General features: G+C 47.8%; 1 protein-coding gene across 1 annotated transcript; it reads left to right on the plus strand.

Annotated features, from left to right (window-relative positions):
- Positions 1–9365: 9365 nt before the first annotated feature.
- Positions 9366–18358, plus strand: SERPINA10 (serpin family A member 10). The gene is made up of 5 exons (XM_065872458.1): positions 9366–9404; positions 12304–13075; positions 14384–14657; positions 16814–16964; positions 17975–18358. Exons 2-5 carry the CDS (start codon positions 12352–12354, stop codon positions 18164–18166), a joined length of 1341 nt encoding a protein of 446 aa, XP_065728530.1. The 5' UTR covers positions 9366–9404; positions 12304–12351; the 3' UTR covers positions 18167–18358.
- The last annotated feature ends 1835 nt before the right edge of the window (positions 18359–20193 follow it).

The following is a 20193-nucleotide window of genomic DNA, read 5'->3' on the forward strand; positions in this document are numbered from 1 at the left end:
AACAAATAAAAGATTCCTTCAAAAATGAAGGCAAAATAAAGTTTGGTTTTTTTTTTCAGACAAACAAGAGATGGGGAGGCTTATCATCTTCACTAAAGACTTTTTTAAAGTAGTTCTTTATGGAGAAACAAGATGATTCTAGATGGACACACAAAAGAATGAAGAGCACTGGAAAGAGTAAATATGTGGGCAATGATAAAATATTTTAAAATATATTTAAAGTATAATTAACTGTTTAAAGCAAAAATAGTTATCGATTTATTGCTTTTTGACTCCAAATCCTCCCTTCATTGCTGCTCTGCAAAAACCAATCTGGACCTTTTTAGTTTTACTGTGCCCCTGGGCATGGTATTAAACTTTGTCAGTAGAGGGCGCTAGAGAAAGATCGCAGGAGGAAGAGACCTTATTCTCACAGTTCAGGACAAAAAGCATTAAATGAGATAAAAGAGAACCAGATGGATAGATAGATACATAGATTACATAGGTGATAGGAAGATAATAGATAGATAGATGGATGGATAGATAGATCGATTATAGATAGAAAATAGATGATATATAGATAATTAGATGATAGACACAGCATACATCTTGAGAGAAAGGAATTGAGTGATACTTCTTTAAATATACATATTTACATGTTTCTAAAGTCAGCATCTTAATAAGAAAACACTGAACGCATTCCCACTACTGTAAGACAAGGCTACTCATCATATTCACATAGTCCTGGGGGTAGTAGACAAAGCAATTAGACAAGAGAAAGTAGCGGCATAGAATTGTAAACTCTCTCTATTTGCAGATGACATGTAATATACTTGCATAACCCTAGCAAATCAATGATAAAGCAAACTCAAACAATAAAGATTTCAGCAAAGTATCAGAATATAGACTTAACATGCAAAAGCAATGTCTCATATACACAAACAACAAGCAGTTAAAACACATAATGGAAGAGAAAACCCAATCGCAACCAAAAGGATATAAGACTTAGAAATAAACAAGAAATGCGCAGAATCTATATAGAGAAAATGATAAAATATTCCTTAAAGATGCAAAATTAGACTTGAACAAATGCAAAGATATTCCTTCTTGAATAAGATGCTCAACATCATTTAGATATCAGTTTTCCCTAAGTTAATTTGTCAATTTAATTGTATCCCAATAAAAATACTAGCAATTTCTTTTTCTGGAGATAAACAAGATAATACCAAAGTCCATATAGAAAAATAAGCATGCAAGAGTAGCTGGAAAACACTGGAAAGAAAAAGATGTCAGGGACAGGGGGTGGGGAAGATAGGGGACTGGCCCGACCAGATGTTAAAGCATACAGCACAGATACTTCAATTAAATCTATGGTACTCGGATATGAATAGATAGGCAGACCAATGAAATACGTTAGAAAGTCTGGCAATAGACTCAAGTACAAATGGAAATTTAATATTTGATAAAGGAAGACTTTTAAATAAATGTTATTGGGACAACTGGATAGCCATTTGAAAACAGAAAGGGGCTTCCCTGGTGGCGCAGTGGTTGAGAATCCACCTGCCAATGCGGGGGACTGGGTTCGAGCACTGGTCTGGGAAGATACCACATGCCGCAGAACAACTAGGCCCGTATGCCACAACTGCTTAGCCTGTGCTCTGGAGCCCGCGAGCCACAACTCATGAAGGCTGCACGCTTGGAGCCCGTGCTCCTCAGCTGGAGAGGCCACCGCAGTGGGAAGCCCGCACACTACAGCGAGGGGTAGCCCCCGCTCGCTGCAACTAGAAAAAGCACGCACACAGTAACGAAGACACAACTCAGCCAAAAATAAATAAAAGAAAATAAATAAATTAAAAAAAAAAAAGAAAAACAGAAAGGGTAAAATTAGACCCATTCTTCACACCATACTTAAGAATAAACTAAGAATCAGAGATCTAAATGAAAAAAAAAAAAAAGAACTATACAAGTACTAGAAGAAAACATGGGTAAATTCCTTCATAATTTAGGTGTAGAAAAAGGCTTTTCAACCATGACTCAAAGTCCAGATGAAATTTTTTAAAGAATTGAGAAATTTGACTATATAAAAATATTTTTTTAATTGTGTGGTAAAAATTCATAAGCAAAGTCAACAGAATTAAAAACCTGAAAGAAGATATTTGCAAGGTATGCCACTGATAGAGGTAATATCCTTAATATGTGGTCTTTAAACATATGAAAATACGTTTCACTTCACTGAATAATAAAAAATGCAACTGAAAACTACACTGAGACACCATTTCCTATCCATCAGATTGGCAATAATGTAAAATCTTCACAGGACACTCTATTGGTTGCATGGAAACAATCATTTTCATGGGTTGCTAGTGGGAATGCCGATGGGTCCTTGAAAAAAGAAACACAGGAAGGATAGACTAGAAACTAATTAAATGGTTACCTGCAAGGGAAGGGGGAGGACAGAGTGGAAGAGATGGGGGGTGGGGAATAGCACTTTTCTTCATGGAGCTTTTTGTATGCTTTAGACTTTTAGAATAATGTTAATGTTCTATATACTCAAAAATAAAATTAAATGAACAAACGAGGAAAGCCCTAAAACCAAGTGAAAAGAAAACAAATGAATTCAAACATATTTCAAACGGATAATATAACTATTCTGAAGGGGAGAAAAAGAATTAACCCAAGGAAATTTTCAACACGATGCTTGGACAATATGCCTCTAGTTTTAAGAATACAAGACTGCAGGGGCTTCCGTGGTGGCACAGTGGTTAAGAATCCGCCTGCCAATGCAGGAGACACGGGTTCAAGCCCTGGTCCGGGAAGATCCCTCATGCCGCGGAGCAACTAAGCCCGTGCGCCACAACTACTGAGCCCGCGAGCCACAACTACTAAAGCCCGCGCACCTAGAGCCCGTGCTCTGCAACAAGAGAAGCCGCCACAAGGAGAAGCCCATGCACTGCCACGAAGAGTACCCCCGCTCACTGCAACTAGAGAAAGCCCACGCGCAGAAACGAAGACCCAGCGCAGCCAAAAATTAATTAATTATTTATTTTTTTTAAAGAAAGAATACAAGACTGCAAACAATCTTGAAGGCCTCTTTTCAGGTTCGTTTTTCATCATGGGATGAGGATGGCAAACATTATATGATCTGTAGGATTGGGCAAGGAGAGATACAAATACAGAATGAGGGAAGCAAGGAAGAATCCTGTGGGGTAGCACATGAATTGGAGGGATAAAATCATGGTTTCTAGTACATTTCTAAAATATGTGTATGCCTGGGACAATTTGAATCTCTAAATAAATACATACATACAAAACATATACATATATATAGTAAGAACAGTAATGGATTAAAATGCATTGAATAAAACCAAGAGTCCATGAATCTGTACCAATAATGCTGATAAATAAATATGAAAGGAATGATGGATTTAGAGTATCACAGTAAATACTGATTCAGGCAACAATAGTCAATGGATGCTAAATCTGAGGGCATGGGGAATTCGATGAAAAACAAGATATTTAAATTAGTTTCAAAGTATCTCCTCAGCAGTGACTTATTACAAAGGGAGAAATGGTAGCTATATATTGGAGAAACGGACATTCATCTTAACCAAGGCATTAAAATTAACATCACCATTTAGGGACAAAGAGACGTAGCGTGCCTCTGGATGTGACACGCTAAGAAGGAGCCGACATCGTTTCTGTGATATTCCTCCCAAAAATGTATACTCTGAGGCTAATCTTGGGGATACATCAGACCAACCTGAATTGAGAGAACTGGTAAAATTTCAAAACGTCAACATAATAAGAGACAAACAAAGGGCTGAAGAACTGCTCCAGATTCAAGGAAACTAAGGAGACATAGCTCCAAATGCATGCATGGTCCTGGAGGGACCCTACGCTAAAAATAAAAATGCCACAAAGGACATGAGTGGGGCAGTTGACAAAACTGGAACGTGACTGTAGCTTCAGGTTGTGTAACAATATTAAATTGGATTTCAGAAATTGATACTATTGATATTTACATAAGAGAATATTCTTGTTCTTGGGATTACCTTATCAGCTCAAATGGTTCCGAATAAGATAGCATGTGTGTGCGTGCCTGCGTACACACACCTTGCACCTGTGCATACATATATAGATATGGGTATAGAGAGAGAACAGGATTGTAAAACGTGGAAAATGCTTCAAAATTAGCGAATCTGGGTAAAGGGCTATAGAATTTCTTTGTAACTACTCTTGCAGTTTTAAGTTTGAAATTATTTAAAATTAATTTTTTTAAGTTAAAAACTGAAATAAATAAATAATGACCCGCAGCACAAAAGAAAGATAGGGAAAGGACATAACCCCCCAAGTAGAAGGACCATCTTAGTGAAAACCTGCTGTCACGCTACGTGGTTAACTGCCTTGGGAACCAGAGGTCTGGGTTCAAATTCAAGCTCTGTGTTTTTGAGCAGGTTAACTGACCTCTCGGAGCATCTGTTTCTTTATACCCATTAAAGAAAACTAATTATCATGTCCCTCTCACTCAAAGGGTCCATCTCAAGGAAAGAAAGCTTTGTTAGGTGCTAACTAGTCAAACCCCTAGTTACCCAGAAGTTATCCCCACCTCGCTGACCAGTGCCCTGAGCACATCTTCTCAGGGCAACCATAGCGAACTTGCCTGGGCCATCAGCTTTGCACCGCTGGGGACAGAAGGGATCAATCAGCAATCTTGTTAGGTGTCACTGGAGCCCGGTGAGCCAGGGTGGAGGAAGCCTGGATCAGGAACAGGGAATCAGAAGGCCCGTGGCGGGCGCTTCCCTGGTGGTCCAGTGGTAGAGAATCCACCTTCCATTGTAGGGGACATGGTTCGATCCCTGGTCGGGGAACTAAGATCCCACATGCTGTAGGGCAACTAAGCCTGTGTGCCACAACTACTGAGCTCACGCGCCTTAATGAGAAAGCCCACGTGCTGCAAACGACAGAGCCCACGTGCTCTGGAGCCTGCAGACCACCACTAGAGAGAGAAAACCCACACACCGCAACTAGAGAGAAGCCCGTGCCAGTGAAGAGCACGCATGCTGCAACGAAGATCCCGCGAGCCACAACTAAGACCTGACGCAACCAAAAATAAACTAAAAATAAAAGTAAATTACAAAAAAGCAGGCCCATGGGGAAGGGAGAGAGAGAGGCTGCTTGGCAAACAGCGAGCCATTTGTCCCACACGTGTGCGTGTCGCAAGGATTTGAGAAGCTTTTGCTTTTCTACCTCTGCACCTCGGACCCGCCCAAGCTTTCCTCTTGATCTCATCCACGTAGAGCAAACCAACTGCCGTTCTCTCTGTGTCCTGATTTCTCTCTGTTTCTCTGCTTCCTGGCCTGGTTCTGCCAATAACTAGCTCTAGTTGTTTTTCAGACATTTAGCCCCTTGGGTTCCAGGACAAATTTGCTTCAGAAGCCTCTGGACCCCCCCGTTCTGGGGTGGCTTTTGGAAGTATTGTGCTTCCTGCCTGCAGGGAGTTCTGGGAAGGATTGTACTGTCTCCCACGAGGTGACTCTGGTCAACACACGCCTTCCTATCAGATCTTTCCCAATCTCTCTCTACACAGGCTGGTGATGAGCTGAAATCAAATGCAAAGGGGAAGTCAGGTGGCCTGGTTCTATTCTGGCACCAACACGGGCAGGAAGGGCCTTAATGGTTGTGGACCTGCAGCTCCTCCTCTGTCAAGTCCAAATCCAGGGTCTCGGCTTACCTGTGAGGTTCATTCTGGCTCTAAGATCACAGAACAAATACCATTCATTAGCTCTTCCTACCGGGTACCAAGCTCTTTACAGGCACTACTTCATTTAAGCCTCACGACAGTCCTAACAGCGCAGCCCTGGCAGCCCCATTTTACAGATCAGGAAACTGAGGCAAGAAGAGGTTAAGGAGCTTGTTCAGGGTCACACGGCTGGTGAAAGAACTCACAGTACAGGGGCAGGCATTGAGCTTGACCTGCTGGGAGCAGTGCAGGGCACATCCTCGCTGAAGCTAGAGAACTTCCGAGCCACCCTTCCTGAGAGCCAGGACCCACCGCCTTAGAAACAGTGTTACCCAATGACTTCCGGGTTCCTGGGTGCTGCTGAGATACTCGTGGGCCAGAGGCACAGTTTGGGCCATTTTATGGAAAAGGAAAAGCAAGTTCAGAGAGGTTAGGTTACATTCCCAAGGTCCAGCAGCTAGGAATTTGAAGGACTTGGGATTCAAGCCCAGGGTGTCTGACAGGCCCTTACACTCTTTCCAACGCATTCTGCTGCCATCCTTTTAAAGATCCATTTCTGAAATAATGTCAGCAGTTTTAAAATCATCCCAGATGGTCAAATGCTCCACGATGACTTTTATGGCACCTCGGAAGCCCCCATGAACGCCGTGCTCCGCAGCCTCCATGCTCACTGGTTCCTCCCAGACATCTGGCCCAGCTGACACTCCCCCAGCCGGGAGGAAGCAGCCGCTGCCTCCTGGCGGCCCACTGCAGCCACCACTCAGCTGCAGAAGTCCAGGGATGCGAAGGCAAGGCTGACGCTGAGCAGGGGGTAGAAGGGCCCCTGGGCTCGGCAGCTGGAGTCTGTCAGGCTGAGCAACTTGGAGCTTGTCTCCCCCTGACATAGCAAGGAAAACATGGACGGCAGGAGCTGAGAGGAGCTAAGCTCTGCTTGAGTAAAAAGATAAGATGACCACATCTTTCATTCTTGAGGTCAAGGAGACCTCCCCGACTGCACATGCACAGAAAAGCTTCTCAAAGGTCAAAAAGGGAGGGGTCACTATCCCATAATATGTGTGTCCATCTCCCAGAGACCCTCGTGCTGGAATCCATCTTGGCTAAAAGATGCACGCACATATTGCGTAAGGCCCTGGGTCAGATCAGATATGGGAAATGAAGCAAGATGATTGGCCGAAGGAAAACAGAGACCCAGAAGACGGCCCCTATGTAAGCGATTTAAACAACCACTTGAGCACTCATTAGTGAGGAGGCCCATACCCCTCTCCGGGTGTGTAGCTTTGCTTTGCTTCTGTCTTAAACAAACTGCTTCTCTGTGTGCTCCCCGACACGTGCTGTGCTTCTAATAAACTCTGTGCCTGTTTTACAGCCTCGGTCTTTTTGTAAAATTCTTGTCTTCAAAGAAGACAAGAGCCAGGGCTCTGCTCCTAGCCGCTAGCCCCTGGTGGTCTAGCAGTTAGGATTCCTGGTTTTCACCCAGGTGGCCCAGGTTCAATTCCTGGGCAGGGAACTAAGATCTCGCTTACAAGCCACCTCTCGCCGCTGACACCCTGAGATCAACTCCCATGCTGTCTGACCCAAGAACCCCCGCCGTCCAGCCTCGTCCGTCTCCTCCCCTCACTTTGACTTCTTCAGGCAGTCATTCTCAACAGAGCAGGTACTGCCTCAAAGGAATACTCTGGAAGTTTGGTGGGGCACTTCTGATTTCCACAAGGATTTGGAGGGGCGATGTCGGCACTTAGTGAGTGAGGGCCAGAGATGCCAGACGTACTGGAACATGTAGGCCTGTCCATCACAGTGAAGCGACCCAGGTCCCACGTGACTCCAGTGTCCCACTGCAAGTCCATACGGGTGAAAACCCATTTTATAAATGATCTGAGTCTAGACTCTCACAGTCCCACGGGTGTTTTATTTCATATAAAAACACCATTTCCCCCCAAGGTTTTAATTCCCACTGAATTTTCTACGAAGACAAATCAGAGGAAGATTTATACTTTGTTTTTCAGGCTCTGAACATGACTCACCGTTGCAGAAAACCTCATCACTGGAAGTGACTCTGGCTGTAGAGTGGAATGGCCAATACGCAGGTGTGCAGGATATAGGGAGCTCTCCAACTTGTCCCACATCTGATGGCCTCGCTGCCTCTTCTAGTGTAGTTATGCCAGAGCATTTACATACTAAAAGAAACATTATTTTCTTATAGTTTCCTTTTTTCCCCTCCATATTATAAAGCATTATTGTTATTTTTTAACTTTTGTGGGTAGGTTCTATTAACTACAAATTTCACTTCAGGGTAGTAAGAGGCACATAAAATATTTATATTATAAACAGGAGAGTCTAATAGGTCTGCGAGATTTTGTCTTAAAGGGTCTACATTAGCCTCGCCTTTGGGTATTTGAGGATTCCAGTCTCACAAGTCCATCAACCTGGTGAAGCTGTAAGTTGACCTTGAAATAGGCTCTGTATGGCTGGTGGTAGTTTACCAGTCTGTCTCTCCTACTGGACTGAAAGTTCCTTGGTGGGGAGGCACCAGGTCTCAATCATCTCTGCCCCCGCCACCCCCCCCCACCAACAGCCTTGGGTTGGGGACCCAGGAGGCCTCTGTGGGATCCAGCCCTCCCTTCACATGAGGTGTTCAGTGCCTGTAGCAGCTGCATCCCGCAAGGAGCTGGATCTTACTAGGGCACTGCCTGGATTGAGATGTAGATTCTCGTGGAGGAATTGCCCTCAGAGTCAGGGTTGCAGGGAGGTAGGAGGTGGATGGGCCCCTGGGCCGGACAGCTGGTGTTTGTCAAGCAGAGTAAAACTGAAGCTTTGTTTTCCCCCAGACACTCCAAGGACGACGTTAGTGGCAGGAGCTGAGCTCTGCTGGAGAAAAGAGATAAATGACCACTCCTGAGGTCAAGGAAACCTCCCTTTCTGCGCATGTGCAGGAAGGCTCTTTGGGAATCAAAAGGGAGGGGGAGCCACCCCATACGAAGTGTGGACATGCACCCACAGGCCTCTGCGCTGGAATCCATCTTAGCACAAAGCGGTGCGCGCCTGTTGGGGAGGGTTCTAGGGCAGGGCAGGTGTGAAAAAAGAAACCAGGTAAACAAAGAGCCGGAAGAACTGTCCTATATAAGTGATTTGAATCACCTCTTTACTGCATCGTCCTCATTAGGGAGGGCGTCCACACTCCTTCTCTCCAGGTGTGTATCTCTGCCTTGCTCCTGTCTTAAATAAACTGCTTCTCTGTGTGCTCTCCCACATGTTATGCTGTGTCTCTGACAATAAACTTTGTACCTGTTTTCGCCTCCTTGAGAAATTCATTTTTCAAATGGGGCAAGAGCCCCCTGCTTCTAGCCTCTAGTCCCTGGTGGTCTAGTGGCTAGGATTCCTGGTTTTTCACCCAGGCTGCCCTGGTTCAGTTCCTGGGCAGGGAACTGAGATCCTGCTTCAGGCCACCACTCGCTGCTGTCTCTCCGAGACCAGCAGGGGCAGCTGGGGATTATGGGAAGCCTACCTCTCCATCTTGGCTTTTCCAGAAATGCCACCATCTCCAAGCGGGATGTTAATCAGTAACAGTCCCCCGGGGGTCACACTTTGGAAGAGCAAATATTTGCTACACGCCTTCGGCTGTAAGCCCTAAGCTTCTGTCTTTGCCCTGAATGAAGGACCTCCCCAGGCACCTGGCGGCACCTCACTGGTAAGAGGCAGCGGATTAAAGGGAGGCCTTCACAGTGTCTGCCTAGTGAGGAATGGGGAGAGAAGACCTTCTTGTCCTCTCTGAGCGGGTTTCAAGGGAAGGGGGTGGGAAGCTAGGCAGTGCCGAGCCCTCATTCCCGGACTGGATAAGGTGCGGGTGGGAGGTAAGAGGCGTGTTGTAGACATAGGGGGCTTCCTCGGCAGGAGGCCAGAGGAAGAGGCTTTTTTTTTTTTTTTTTTTTAACATAAGGGCTTCTTTTTTTAAATTTTTTAAAAAAGATTTATTTGGTTGCACTGGATCTTAGTTGTGGCAGGCAGGCTCCTTAGTTATGGCATGAACTCTTAGTTGTGGCATGCATGTGGGATCTAGTTCCCTGACCAGGGATGGAACCCAGGCCCCTGCATCGGGAGCATGGAGTCTTAACCACTGCGCCACCAAGGAAGTCCCCAGGAAGAGGCTTTTAAGGCTTGAGATTTCAGGCCCGCCACACTCACTGTGCAAGCCCCACACAACTCCCTGGCCTTCTTCCCAGGGACCTGTCTGCCCAGGCAAGAGACTTTCCCCTGCTTCCAGATCTGGGGGTCGAGCTGCTGCTCCAGGTCTATTCAGGGCTGAGAAGTGGTGGGTAAGGGGTTGATTTCTTACTGCTTGGGTTCAATTTAGGATGCTGTATCCTTGTGTCATCCTTAAACAAAATTAATGGCAGTTACGATTAAGCGAAGATGAATTGATTCAGGAATAGCAGAGGAATTGCAATTCGGGACCAACAAACTATGGCAAACCATAGGCAAGTCCCAAAGAGACAAAGGCGAGGTTGGCTTTTATTAGGTTCAGGGAGGAAGCTGGGGAGTGTTGTTTTGAACCAAAGCCCATTGGAGGAGAATGGGAGTTCAGAGTCATGGTGGCTTCTCGTTGGCAGCAAGCGTGGGCAGTTTGCCGTTACTAAGGTGTGCGGAAAGCTTCCTTCTTCCTGCTGATCATGAATATTGAGATGAGCTGGAATGCATGAGCGCCCACCCTGCATGGCTTCCTGACTCCATTCTGAATCAGGTGTCCTCCATTCTTTTTCACTCATGGCATCCTCGGCCGCACCCTGGTGTTTGAGGGGATGCCCCCTGCACACAGATTCTGTCCTGTTCTGTAGATGAACAAAGACCCTAGGGGATGCATGGGACTGCCGGGTAAGCAGCGTGCAGGGCCGCCCAGTGTATTCCCTGGCTGCCACTCCAGACTGAAGGTGGAGCTTCGAGGAAAGACTTAGCAGTCAAAAGGGGTGACATCTATTTGCTGTGCTGGGATCATTTCCTGATGGCTGTCAGAGACAGAAGTGATTCTGAATTTGGGAGTGTCCCGCTGTGGGGTTAATTTACAAAGGCGTGCTATATCCTGTGATATAATGAAGGCAAGAACCTGGGTGCGTTTGGTACATTCCAGGAGGTACTCACCCAGCATGTGCAGTGCCGGCGTGACCTACTGAATGCAGGCTTGCCGTCTAGAATCAGACAGAGTTTCCTAAACGCTGACAGCTAGAAAACAGCAGGAATATTTCACTGAGTAAGGTCACGCCACTGAAGCTGTGGAAGGAATGAGGCCCCGGATTCTATGGCGCCCTTTAGCAAAAGCAAAGAGCGACACACTGAGTCCTGGGGCCAGGGGTCACTTTGTAGCAGGCACAGGCGAGGACACATTCCCCTGCGGCGGGGAGAAGAGGCCTGGGAACCTCACCCTGTCGCCGCATTTTGCTACAGGTGGCCTGAGAATGAGAGTCTCTGGGAGCTCCCGTGAGGTCTGCGGCCTCGCCTGCCCCGCGCGCATTGGGGCAGTGGGTCCAGTGGGCAGAAGAGGGTGAGGGTGCATCCTGGTGACCTTCCAGACAGCCTCTGGGACACAGGCTTGGGGGTGTCATCTGAGCACCAGGAACCGTGTGTGGAGGCAGGCAGGTGGCACAGCCCAGCGCACAGTTTATTCAGATGGAAACTGTACAGGTGCTCAGGAACCAGGCTCGGTGCCCAAGGATGTGAGGGAGGCCAGAGGGGGGGCAGTGGTGGCGAGTGCGGCGTTTGGAGACCCACTGCCTGTGCTGGAAGGCTGGCCCCACTAGAATAGGCAGCCTCGGGGCAGTGAGAGGAGGACACACTTCACAGGTCACAGTGAGGATGAGATGAGACCGTCCAAGTGGAGCTTTAGCCCAGGCTCGGTGTGAGGCAGCTTGTTATCTGTCTCTGTGCTGGGGAGCTCCAGGGAGAGTGAAGGCGGGAGCTCCTAAGAGGAGTTCTGTAACTGGGCCCCAGGGCTGGGTGGAGTGCCCTAGGGGAGCTGCAGGGGGGATCCCACCACCGAATCAGGCAAACTCAGCATTTCCCCCTGCCCCGCTCCGATGGCCACCCAGACCCTCCAAGTCCCCAGGCAAACATGTCCCCAGGTCCAGGTCCCCGCAGCTCAGCTTGGACGGGCTGCCGTATCGTCTAGCGGTCAAGGGCAGTGCACGAAGCAGACCAGTAAAAGCCTGGGAAGACCTCCTGACTCCGGCCACTGCTGTGACAGCACCCAGTGAGGCCGGGCACCCAGACTGCCTCCTCTTCCATCCCCCTCTTCTTGGCTGCCTGCCACCCCACTGGAGGAAGTGGGATGACTGGGGAAAGCTGGGGGAGACTAGGAGCTGCCCGAGGGCGCGGCCCTGGATGGAAACCCGAGGCGGTTTCACCCTGTGAAATAATGCGCCCCCGACTCAGGTGACAAATGGGACCCCAACTTGCTCAGGGTGTCCCCGAGGCAGGGCTCGGGGAGCTAAGCCCCGTCCCCCAGGGAGGAAGCGGGTCCCTGGAGGAGCTGTACCGGGACACAGGGAGGAGGTGTGCATCAGCCGTTAAAATTGAGCTCTGCCCTCTTTTCTCCCGAGGAAGCCTTGTTGCCAAAGGGAAGCCTCCCGGGCCTCCACGCTGCCCAGATGCAGGCGATGCTGAGCCTCCTGCTGCCCTGCCTCCTGGCCCAGGTGTGGCTGGTACCCGGTTCCACCCCTGGTCCCCGCTCACCAGAGGCCCAGGCAGGACTGGAGACTCTGCCGACCCCCAGGGCCCAGACCGAGAGCAGCGAGGGGGTGCGGGTCCTGCAGGAGGACGAGGGCCCCCCCTGGCTGACGGCCGACTGGCAGGAGCTCTCTGGGGAGACCTCCAACTTGGGGTTCAGCCTGCTTCGTAAGATCTCCATGAGGCATGACGGCAACGTGGTCTTCTCCCCGCTCGGCCTGGCCTGGGCCATGGCAGCCTTGACCCTGGGGGCCAGGGGACAGAGCAGGGCCCAGCTGGAGACGGGGCTCCGCCTGCAGGCCCTGAATCAGACCCTGCCCGCAGTGAACCAGACCCGGCCCCCGCGCCTGCCTGCCCTCTTCAAGCAGCTCCGAGAAAGCCTCTCCCACAACCCAGAGCTGGGCCTGACCCAGGGGAGTTTTGCCTTCATCCACGAGGACTTTGATGTCAAAGAGACCTTCCTCAATTTCTCCAAGAGGTATTTCGATATGGAGTGTGTGACTATAAATTTTCGCAACGCATCCCAGGCCCAAGGGCTCATGAATCATCACATTAGCAAAGAGACTCAGGGGAAAATTCCCAAACTCTTTGATGAGATTAATCCCGACACCAAATTAATTCTTGTGGATTACATCTTGCTCAAAGGTACTTTGATAATGTCCTGCTCTCCCAGAGCCATGGCTCTCTCTTCGCCTGCCTCTTCCTTTCCTGCTGGGCCTGTGTATGGTCGACGCCAAATGATCTCCTAGGAACATGCTGTTCTCAGGTTTTACAGAGTGAAACACATGTAGGACATACCAGGCACAGTGCCAGACAATGTTTTCACTTGATGCCCCTGCCCTGGGGGCCCAGGTGTTTGCAGGGCTTAAGTCTTCTAAGCACGTCTACACAGCTCTCCTCTGACATTCTGACACGCGGAACCCTCTGGGTCATTTTTTTTTTTTAAAAAGGCATATCATCTGAGAGATTTAGGGTTGCATCTTTGCTCTTTCACGCTCTACTTTTGTGACCTGGGGCAAGTGACAAAGGCCCTTGTCCTCGTATTCTCAATATAGAAAATGCACACTCCCACCTACCATAGAGATGAACTGAGGCTCAGAGAGATCACATGGTAAACGGCAGAGGCCAAACTCAGACGAGGGCCTCCTGACACGCTCAGCCCGGGTCCTTTCCATCCTGCCTCTCTCGTGGAGGACTGGACTGGTGTGGCCACAGTTGTAGCAGGAAGGTGACACTAGGGGACTTGCAAAGTCTGGGAGGAGGACATGCTTCCAGTCAGCCAGGCCAGACAGACTATCAGTGTGTAGAGTCATGGGCCCACACTCCGGCAGCCTCCTCTGGGTCGCGTGGCTCTTTGTCAGCCAGGGGCCCCTGCCCTCAGAGCCTCACCGAGCACAGGATGTGCGGGAATGTCATCACTTTTGCCACGGTGGCCTCTGTTTGCACATGGTGTGCACTAGACAAAGTGGCAGTCAGAGGGCCCCTCCTGCAGACAGGGCTGGGGACAGGCCTTAAGTCTTCTCTAGGCTGGAGCTAACCAACCACAAGGGAGCGAGTGTAGAAGAAGGTGGGTCCTTTGGGCTCCAGCTGGAATGAGTGACTTTTGTTCACTCGAACAAAAGTTCACTCAAAACACCCAGTGTTTTGTCCAGAACAATGAGGGAATGGTGGGGGGGAGCGGTCATTAGGAGATATCTCCGTGCTTTTGTGTGTGATTCCAACAGGGCCTCTGGATGGATCCAGGTTTTGCCAGCTGGGAAAGAAGCCTGCGAAAGGCTGATCTTTGGGGAATTTATTTTGGCCGCCTGAGCTGCGGTCAAAACAAACCTGACAAGGATGCCTTTCCTAGTTGGGCAGAAAGGGGGATAGAACACTGGCCCTTTATTACTTTAGCAAGAACGATGCTTTCGAGGAGGGCGGTTTCTGCAACGAGTTTCTTTCTTACCTGTTCAGGGAAATGGCTGACCCCTTTTGACCCTGTCCTCACCGAGACAGACACTTTCTACCTGGACAAGTACAAGGCAGTCAAGGTGCCCATGATGTACAGGGCAGGCAAGTTTGCCTCCACTTTTGACAAGAATTTTCGTTGCCACGTCCTCAAACTGCCCTACCGAGGAAATGCCACCATGCTGGTGGTCCTCATGGGAAGGATAGGTGACCACCTGGCCCTCGAGGACTACTTGACCACAGATTTGGTGGACACGTGGCTCAGGAACATGAAAACCAGGTACAGCTCCCTCATCGCCCTACTCCAGCTCAGCTGGCCCCTCCCTACGGGCACCCACAATTTCGTTCCGTGCCCGTCCCAGTCCAGCCCGCTGCGGGCTCCCCGATGGCAGGGGCCGCGTTTGTCCTGTTTCCCCCTCTATCAGCATCTATCCCAGCGCCTGGCTCGTTCATTCACTCGGCCAGCCCTTATCAAGTTTCTCCCACGTGCCAGGCACTGGGACGCATGCACGATGCTAGCCCTCGCAGAGCTCACGTTCTAGTGATGAGGGCACCAGCAGGGTGCAGGTGGGGGTCAGGGAAGGCCTGGCCAAGAAGGTAGCAGTAAGCGAACACTTAAGAGGAAGGAGGATTCTGAAGGTACGCTGGGGGAGAGAAGAGGTACAGGCAGAAGTGGGAAAGTGCTGGGACGGGACTGTGCTTACTGGATTCCAGGAAGAGCGAGGAAGCCAGTGAGGCTCCAGCAAGCAGATAAGGTCGCAGAGGAGCCAGCAGGTGTCACCTGGGACCATACGTTACTGGTCCCGGAAAAGACTTGGGCTTTTGCCAAGGGAGACGAGAAGCCACTGGAGCCAAGCAGAGGAGCAGTATGGCCTGTGCTGAGAAGAGACACTAGGGGTATGTGGGAGGGGCAAGGGGACCAGCCAGGAGGTCAGCGCAGCCACCTAGGCCAGGATGCTCGGCAGGTGGCGGCAGTGGAAGTAACGAGGAGCAGTGGGGTCCTGGATCTGTGACGAAGCCGGAGGTGACAGGGTTGGCTAACGGACTGGATGTGGGTGACAGAGAGGGAAAGAAAGTCAAAGGTGAAGGCAAAGTTTTTGGCCTTAGCAACGGGAAGGAAGGATTTGCCATTTACTGAAAGGGGAGACCGTAGGAGGAACACGCCGAGAGGTAAGTTCCAAAGTTCAGTCGGAAACATCTGGATCAGAAATACCTATTAGACATCCAGGCGGAGATGTCAGGAAGGCAGCTAGATCTGGGGTGCAGGGTGAGGTCCAGGCTGGGGAGTCAGCAGCACGTAAATGGAACCATGAGACTGACTGAGACGACCGGGGGCGGGGGCCGCGTGCAGAGAGCAGGGTTGGAAGCAGAGCAGGGTCGCAAATGCTTGTGGAATAAATTAATCCACCTACTGGGGTGGGGGGAAGGCAGCGCCAGTAAGGAGTCCACGGCGATGCCTCCGGAATCCTGTCACTCCAGCATTTGGCACAGAGAGGAGTCCAGCTAAAGATCTTCAGTGTTCATTTTATCTTCATTCTTCTTCTTTTCCTTCAAATCCTTAGAACCTAGCATAGGACTCAAACATAATAAGCCTTCAACAAATGTTTGTGGGGATACATTTATAAATCAGTCTCCAAGGCATGTCATGTCCTCAGTTATATTCCAGCCCGACAGCCTGGCCCAGCTCCGAGAGAGAGAGAGAGAGAGAGAGAGAGAGAGACAGAGACAGAGACAGAGACAGAGACAGAGAGACAGAGAGAAAGAGAGAGACAGAGAGAGAGAGGTGGGGGTGATGAATGGAGCAAAAGGAAACTACACGAGACATCGTTCTGGGTGCTTAACATATATTATTTCATTTACTTCTCTGAAGAACATTGTGAAATTGGTATTGGTATTTTGGCTGTACTTCACAGATTAAGACATTGGGACTTCTTTAAGACTAATTTAGTACCAATTAGTAGTTTTCATTCTTTTTATTTTTGAGCCACAGAACTCATCTCTCTAAACAAAAAACACCATTGTGCGAATGTATATTTTATATTTTATATATATTTTATATATATAAAATCCTGGGGGGGGGTCTCTGTAATCTGGGTATTGAAAACAGCCTGGAGTCTGTAGGACTGATGGCAGCAGCTGTTTGGTTGGTTTGGGGTTGTTTTCAAAACCCAGGGAAATGGATACAAAGTGTGGCATTCTTTGCTAAAGAGAATGCAAGTCATTGGCTGGGAAATGAAACTGGTTCCCTGAAGCTGAAGCTCTCTTCTCTGAGTCAGGCCATTCATTATAAAAGAACAGAATGAGCTCTAGTCAACGGAGGGAGACTTGTTAGTGGGAATAAGCTTGGGGGAAGGTTAAAAGAAAGTGTGACCTTTTTAGTGTTCAGAATCTATGGCTTTTGTCTACAGTTCACCATTATATGTACTTGTACCACAGAAAAATGGAAGTTTTCTTTCCAAAGTTCAAGTTAGACCAGAAGTATAAGATGCACGAGCTGCTTAAACAGATGGGAATCAGAAGAATCTTCTCACCCTGGGCTGACTTGAGTGATCTCTCAGTTACTGAAAGAAATCTTAAAGTATCCAAGGTAAGTCAGGACCTTCCACTGGGGCCCAAACCCACGAATATTTTTACATACCATTTAACGTTGATAAAAGGCCAGGTTGTAGTAGAAAATTAGATTAAAATTCCAAAAGAATTGAAACAGCACCCAAGTTGGATGTTTTAAGAATTTGGAGCTACTTTTTAAAACATCTGTTCAACTAATTTAATCTCTCTTACGCAGAGCTCTCTCTCTTCTCTCCCAGTGCTCAAGGAGAAATTTATCCCAAAATGGAACTGGTTCACAGATTCATTCAAAATTCCATGAAACTGCACCACTTTAAAGATGAAAGAAAGCCCCAGAGGTTATCTGGCTAACTTCCCGCCCCTTGTGGAAACCCTGTCTGAAATATCCCTACAAAACAGTAGGGAGTATTATCATTATCGCCTCTTATAATAATTATACAGGTCCGTCACTCACATCACATGAGGTTCCTGGACAAAAGGGCCTCTCAGACACAACAGGTGGCCTAAATACAGTTCAGGACGACTTCAGGGACCCAGGGGCTTACCCCATGGACCACTTCAGAGCAGTACCAGGTGCTGGGAAGCTGCTACGGAAGACTAACCACAACCCTGCCCCTACCTAGCCTGCCAGAAGGAAGGTCAAAGTTCTCAGGGGTTCCAGACGGCTTGAAAACCTTCCAGGAGGAACACCAGCTCGGCTCAAAAATCAGTAGCACAAAGTACATGCTAAATAAGTATTTGTTCATCTGATGCATGTGTGCATGAACTGGCCAGCCACAGAGTCCCTAGGTCCCTGCCCAGAATGAATTTCACAATCGGTTCCTGGTGTCTCCTGGTATTTTGTGGGCTTCTAAGGCAGTCGCTGGGGCAACCTCAGACCATTCCTCTCTGCACAGATGAGTCCTGTAGCACTAAATCCCGAGAGCATGGCCCCGTGGGTAGGACAATAACACAGAATGTCCAGGGGCTCAATTAATTCCCTCATCTCCACTGGCACACAAACGGCCTTCCATGTATTTCCTTTTCCAGGTTTTACAAAGAGCGATGATTGAGGTGGATGAAGAAGGAACAGAGGCGGTGGCGGGAACCCTGTCAGAAATCACTGCTTATTCCATGCCTCCCATCATCAAAGTGGACCGGCCGTTTCACTTCATCATCTATGAAGAAACCTCCAGAATCGTGCTATTTCTGGGCAGGGTGGTGAATCCGACTCTCCTGTGATTGATGACATGCGTGAGTCCTTAGAGCCACAGCAGACGCTGGCTCTGAGGTGTCTGAACTTACACAGGACGCTGGCACTGGGTGTCGCGCCCTTGTCCTCAGATGCTAGTTTGAGCCATCCTTAGATAAATCTGCGTATTAAATTCAAACTCATTTTAAGGAGATGTTTGTACAAGCTGTCTGGTATTTTAAGCCTGTTTCTAAGAGCCTTTGTTATTGACTAAAGACCATCTTGGTATCTGGACTTAAAACTATGGTAGATCAGAACTCTATTTCAAGACGAAGCCTTTGGGAAGAAGACAAGTACACATTCTCCATGGGTCATGAGCTTCGCTCTCTTTACTTCTCCCTAATGCAAATTAGTGTTTTATTTTTAACCTACTATAGAATCATTTCTCGGTGACTAAAATTAGAAGAAAATAGCCGCGGTCAGTCCTGCTGCAATGTGGCTCCACCCACTCCGTGGAGCCAGTTCAATACCTTCGTTTTACAAAGCAAAGAAATGGGAAACCGGAGAGAGGGCCGCAGTATGGCTTTCGTGGGCCCCAGGTACTTTTGTCTTCACAGGCTCCTCCCTCTGTAAAAATAAATATATATATATGTGTGTGCGTATAATAGAAATTATATTTTATGACTGCATTGGTATAAAGATGAATATATTCTGGGTTATATCTGTCTTTATACCAGTGCATTCAAAGTATGGAACTTGCTTGTTGCAAGAAGCAAAACATCTTCATGGGCCCCTAAAAGTATCGTGGGTTTGAGGCCCTGTGCCTACGGCATCTAATGGCTAAATCATACAGGGCATCTCAGAGGAAGGAAAACGTCACCCAATGGCGCAATGGCAGAGTCAGACGCCTGCCTCTCCTGACTCCAGTCCCCAAGCCCATTGCACTCTCCTTTCTGTCTACAGCATCTGACGGGGTCCGTCCACTTCAACAGGCAGCATGTGCTCACCTCTCAGTTACCCACTGTGGCTAGACGGAATATAAGCATGGACTTTGTCCCAAGGTTCAAAGAAAAACAGCAAATACTTTCTCAGCCAGTCATTTTCTGTTATATCGACAAGAAAATATTTTAGGAGTAATTTCAGAGAACCGTGAATTGAGTTGACTAATCTTGGAGTGTCAACTATGTTGACTAACGGCCTAGTCGGGTTTTTATCTGTTTGCTATCCAATTTAAATATACTTAAAATTAATGTATAGATCAGTCATCTTATTAGAATAAGTCAGAGTTATGTAAATAGCACTTAATGTGAATAGGTAGTAATAGTAAGCAGCGGTCTAGAGACTAACTCTTCATCATTCTAAAACCTGGACATGAGTTCATCCCTGTATTCCCTTCCAAGGGCACTAGCTGACATTGGTAAGCCAGGCGGCTCTAGAGCCCAGAAAGAAACAAAAACAGACGACTAACTTCAGTTGGCATCCTTCAGTGAGCTGTTAGTATTCAACTAATGAAGTTCATTTATGGAAACATAGCAGAAAGAGAAATAAGAGAGGGCTCAAATTACCCATTTTTAAGAGATGAAATCTGAAAATGAAAGCCTATGAGAACACAATACCCTCTGAAATAAATATGGCCAAACCCAGTTATAAAAAAGGTTCATTATTATCAAAGGATTCATAGAACATACATATCAAACTCTCCCCTCATCTCTGCACATAGTTGCACAAAACAACGCTGGCATAACAATGATAACTGACATTACTCTTTAAGGTAGAAAATGGCCCTATTCTCTATAAAAAATTAATATTTCCCCACATATGCTTGAAGAAGCTCCAAGGACACTAGGTTTCAGATTTTCTAAATATATATGCATGGTGAAAAAATGCAGACCAATGAAAAAGTACTTGATCTTACAAAAAAATTCAAGGTTTCAACTGAGGGGGAAAATTCTGAGCATGGTAGCAGTGCTTCACTATATTTAAGTGTCAGGTTTTAAAAACTGTTCCTACACACACACACACACACTCACACTCCCTCTCTCCCTCTCTCTCTCTCCCTCTCTCACACACGTGCTGT

This window comes from Phocoena phocoena, chromosome 2 (genome assembly GCF_963924675.1).
Source record: "Phocoena phocoena chromosome 2, mPhoPho1.1, whole genome shotgun sequence".
Taxonomy (NCBI): domain Eukaryota; kingdom Metazoa; phylum Chordata; class Mammalia; order Artiodactyla; family Phocoenidae; genus Phocoena; species Phocoena phocoena.

Bases quoted from the DNA above. Each gene is read 5' to 3' on its own strand.
- SERPINA10 (XM_065872458.1), top strand. From the start codon at position 12,352: ATGCAGGCGATGCTGAGCCTCCTGCTGCCCTGCCTCCTGGCCCAGGTG. The intron at 13,076-14,383 runs GTACTTTGATAA...TTACCTGTTCAG, and splicing joins GGATTACATCTTGCTCAAAG to GGAAATGGCTGACCCCTTTT. The intron at 14,658-16,813 runs GTACAGCTCCCT...CTTGTACCACAG, and splicing joins CTCAGGAACATGAAAACCAG to AAAAATGGAAGTTTTCTTTC.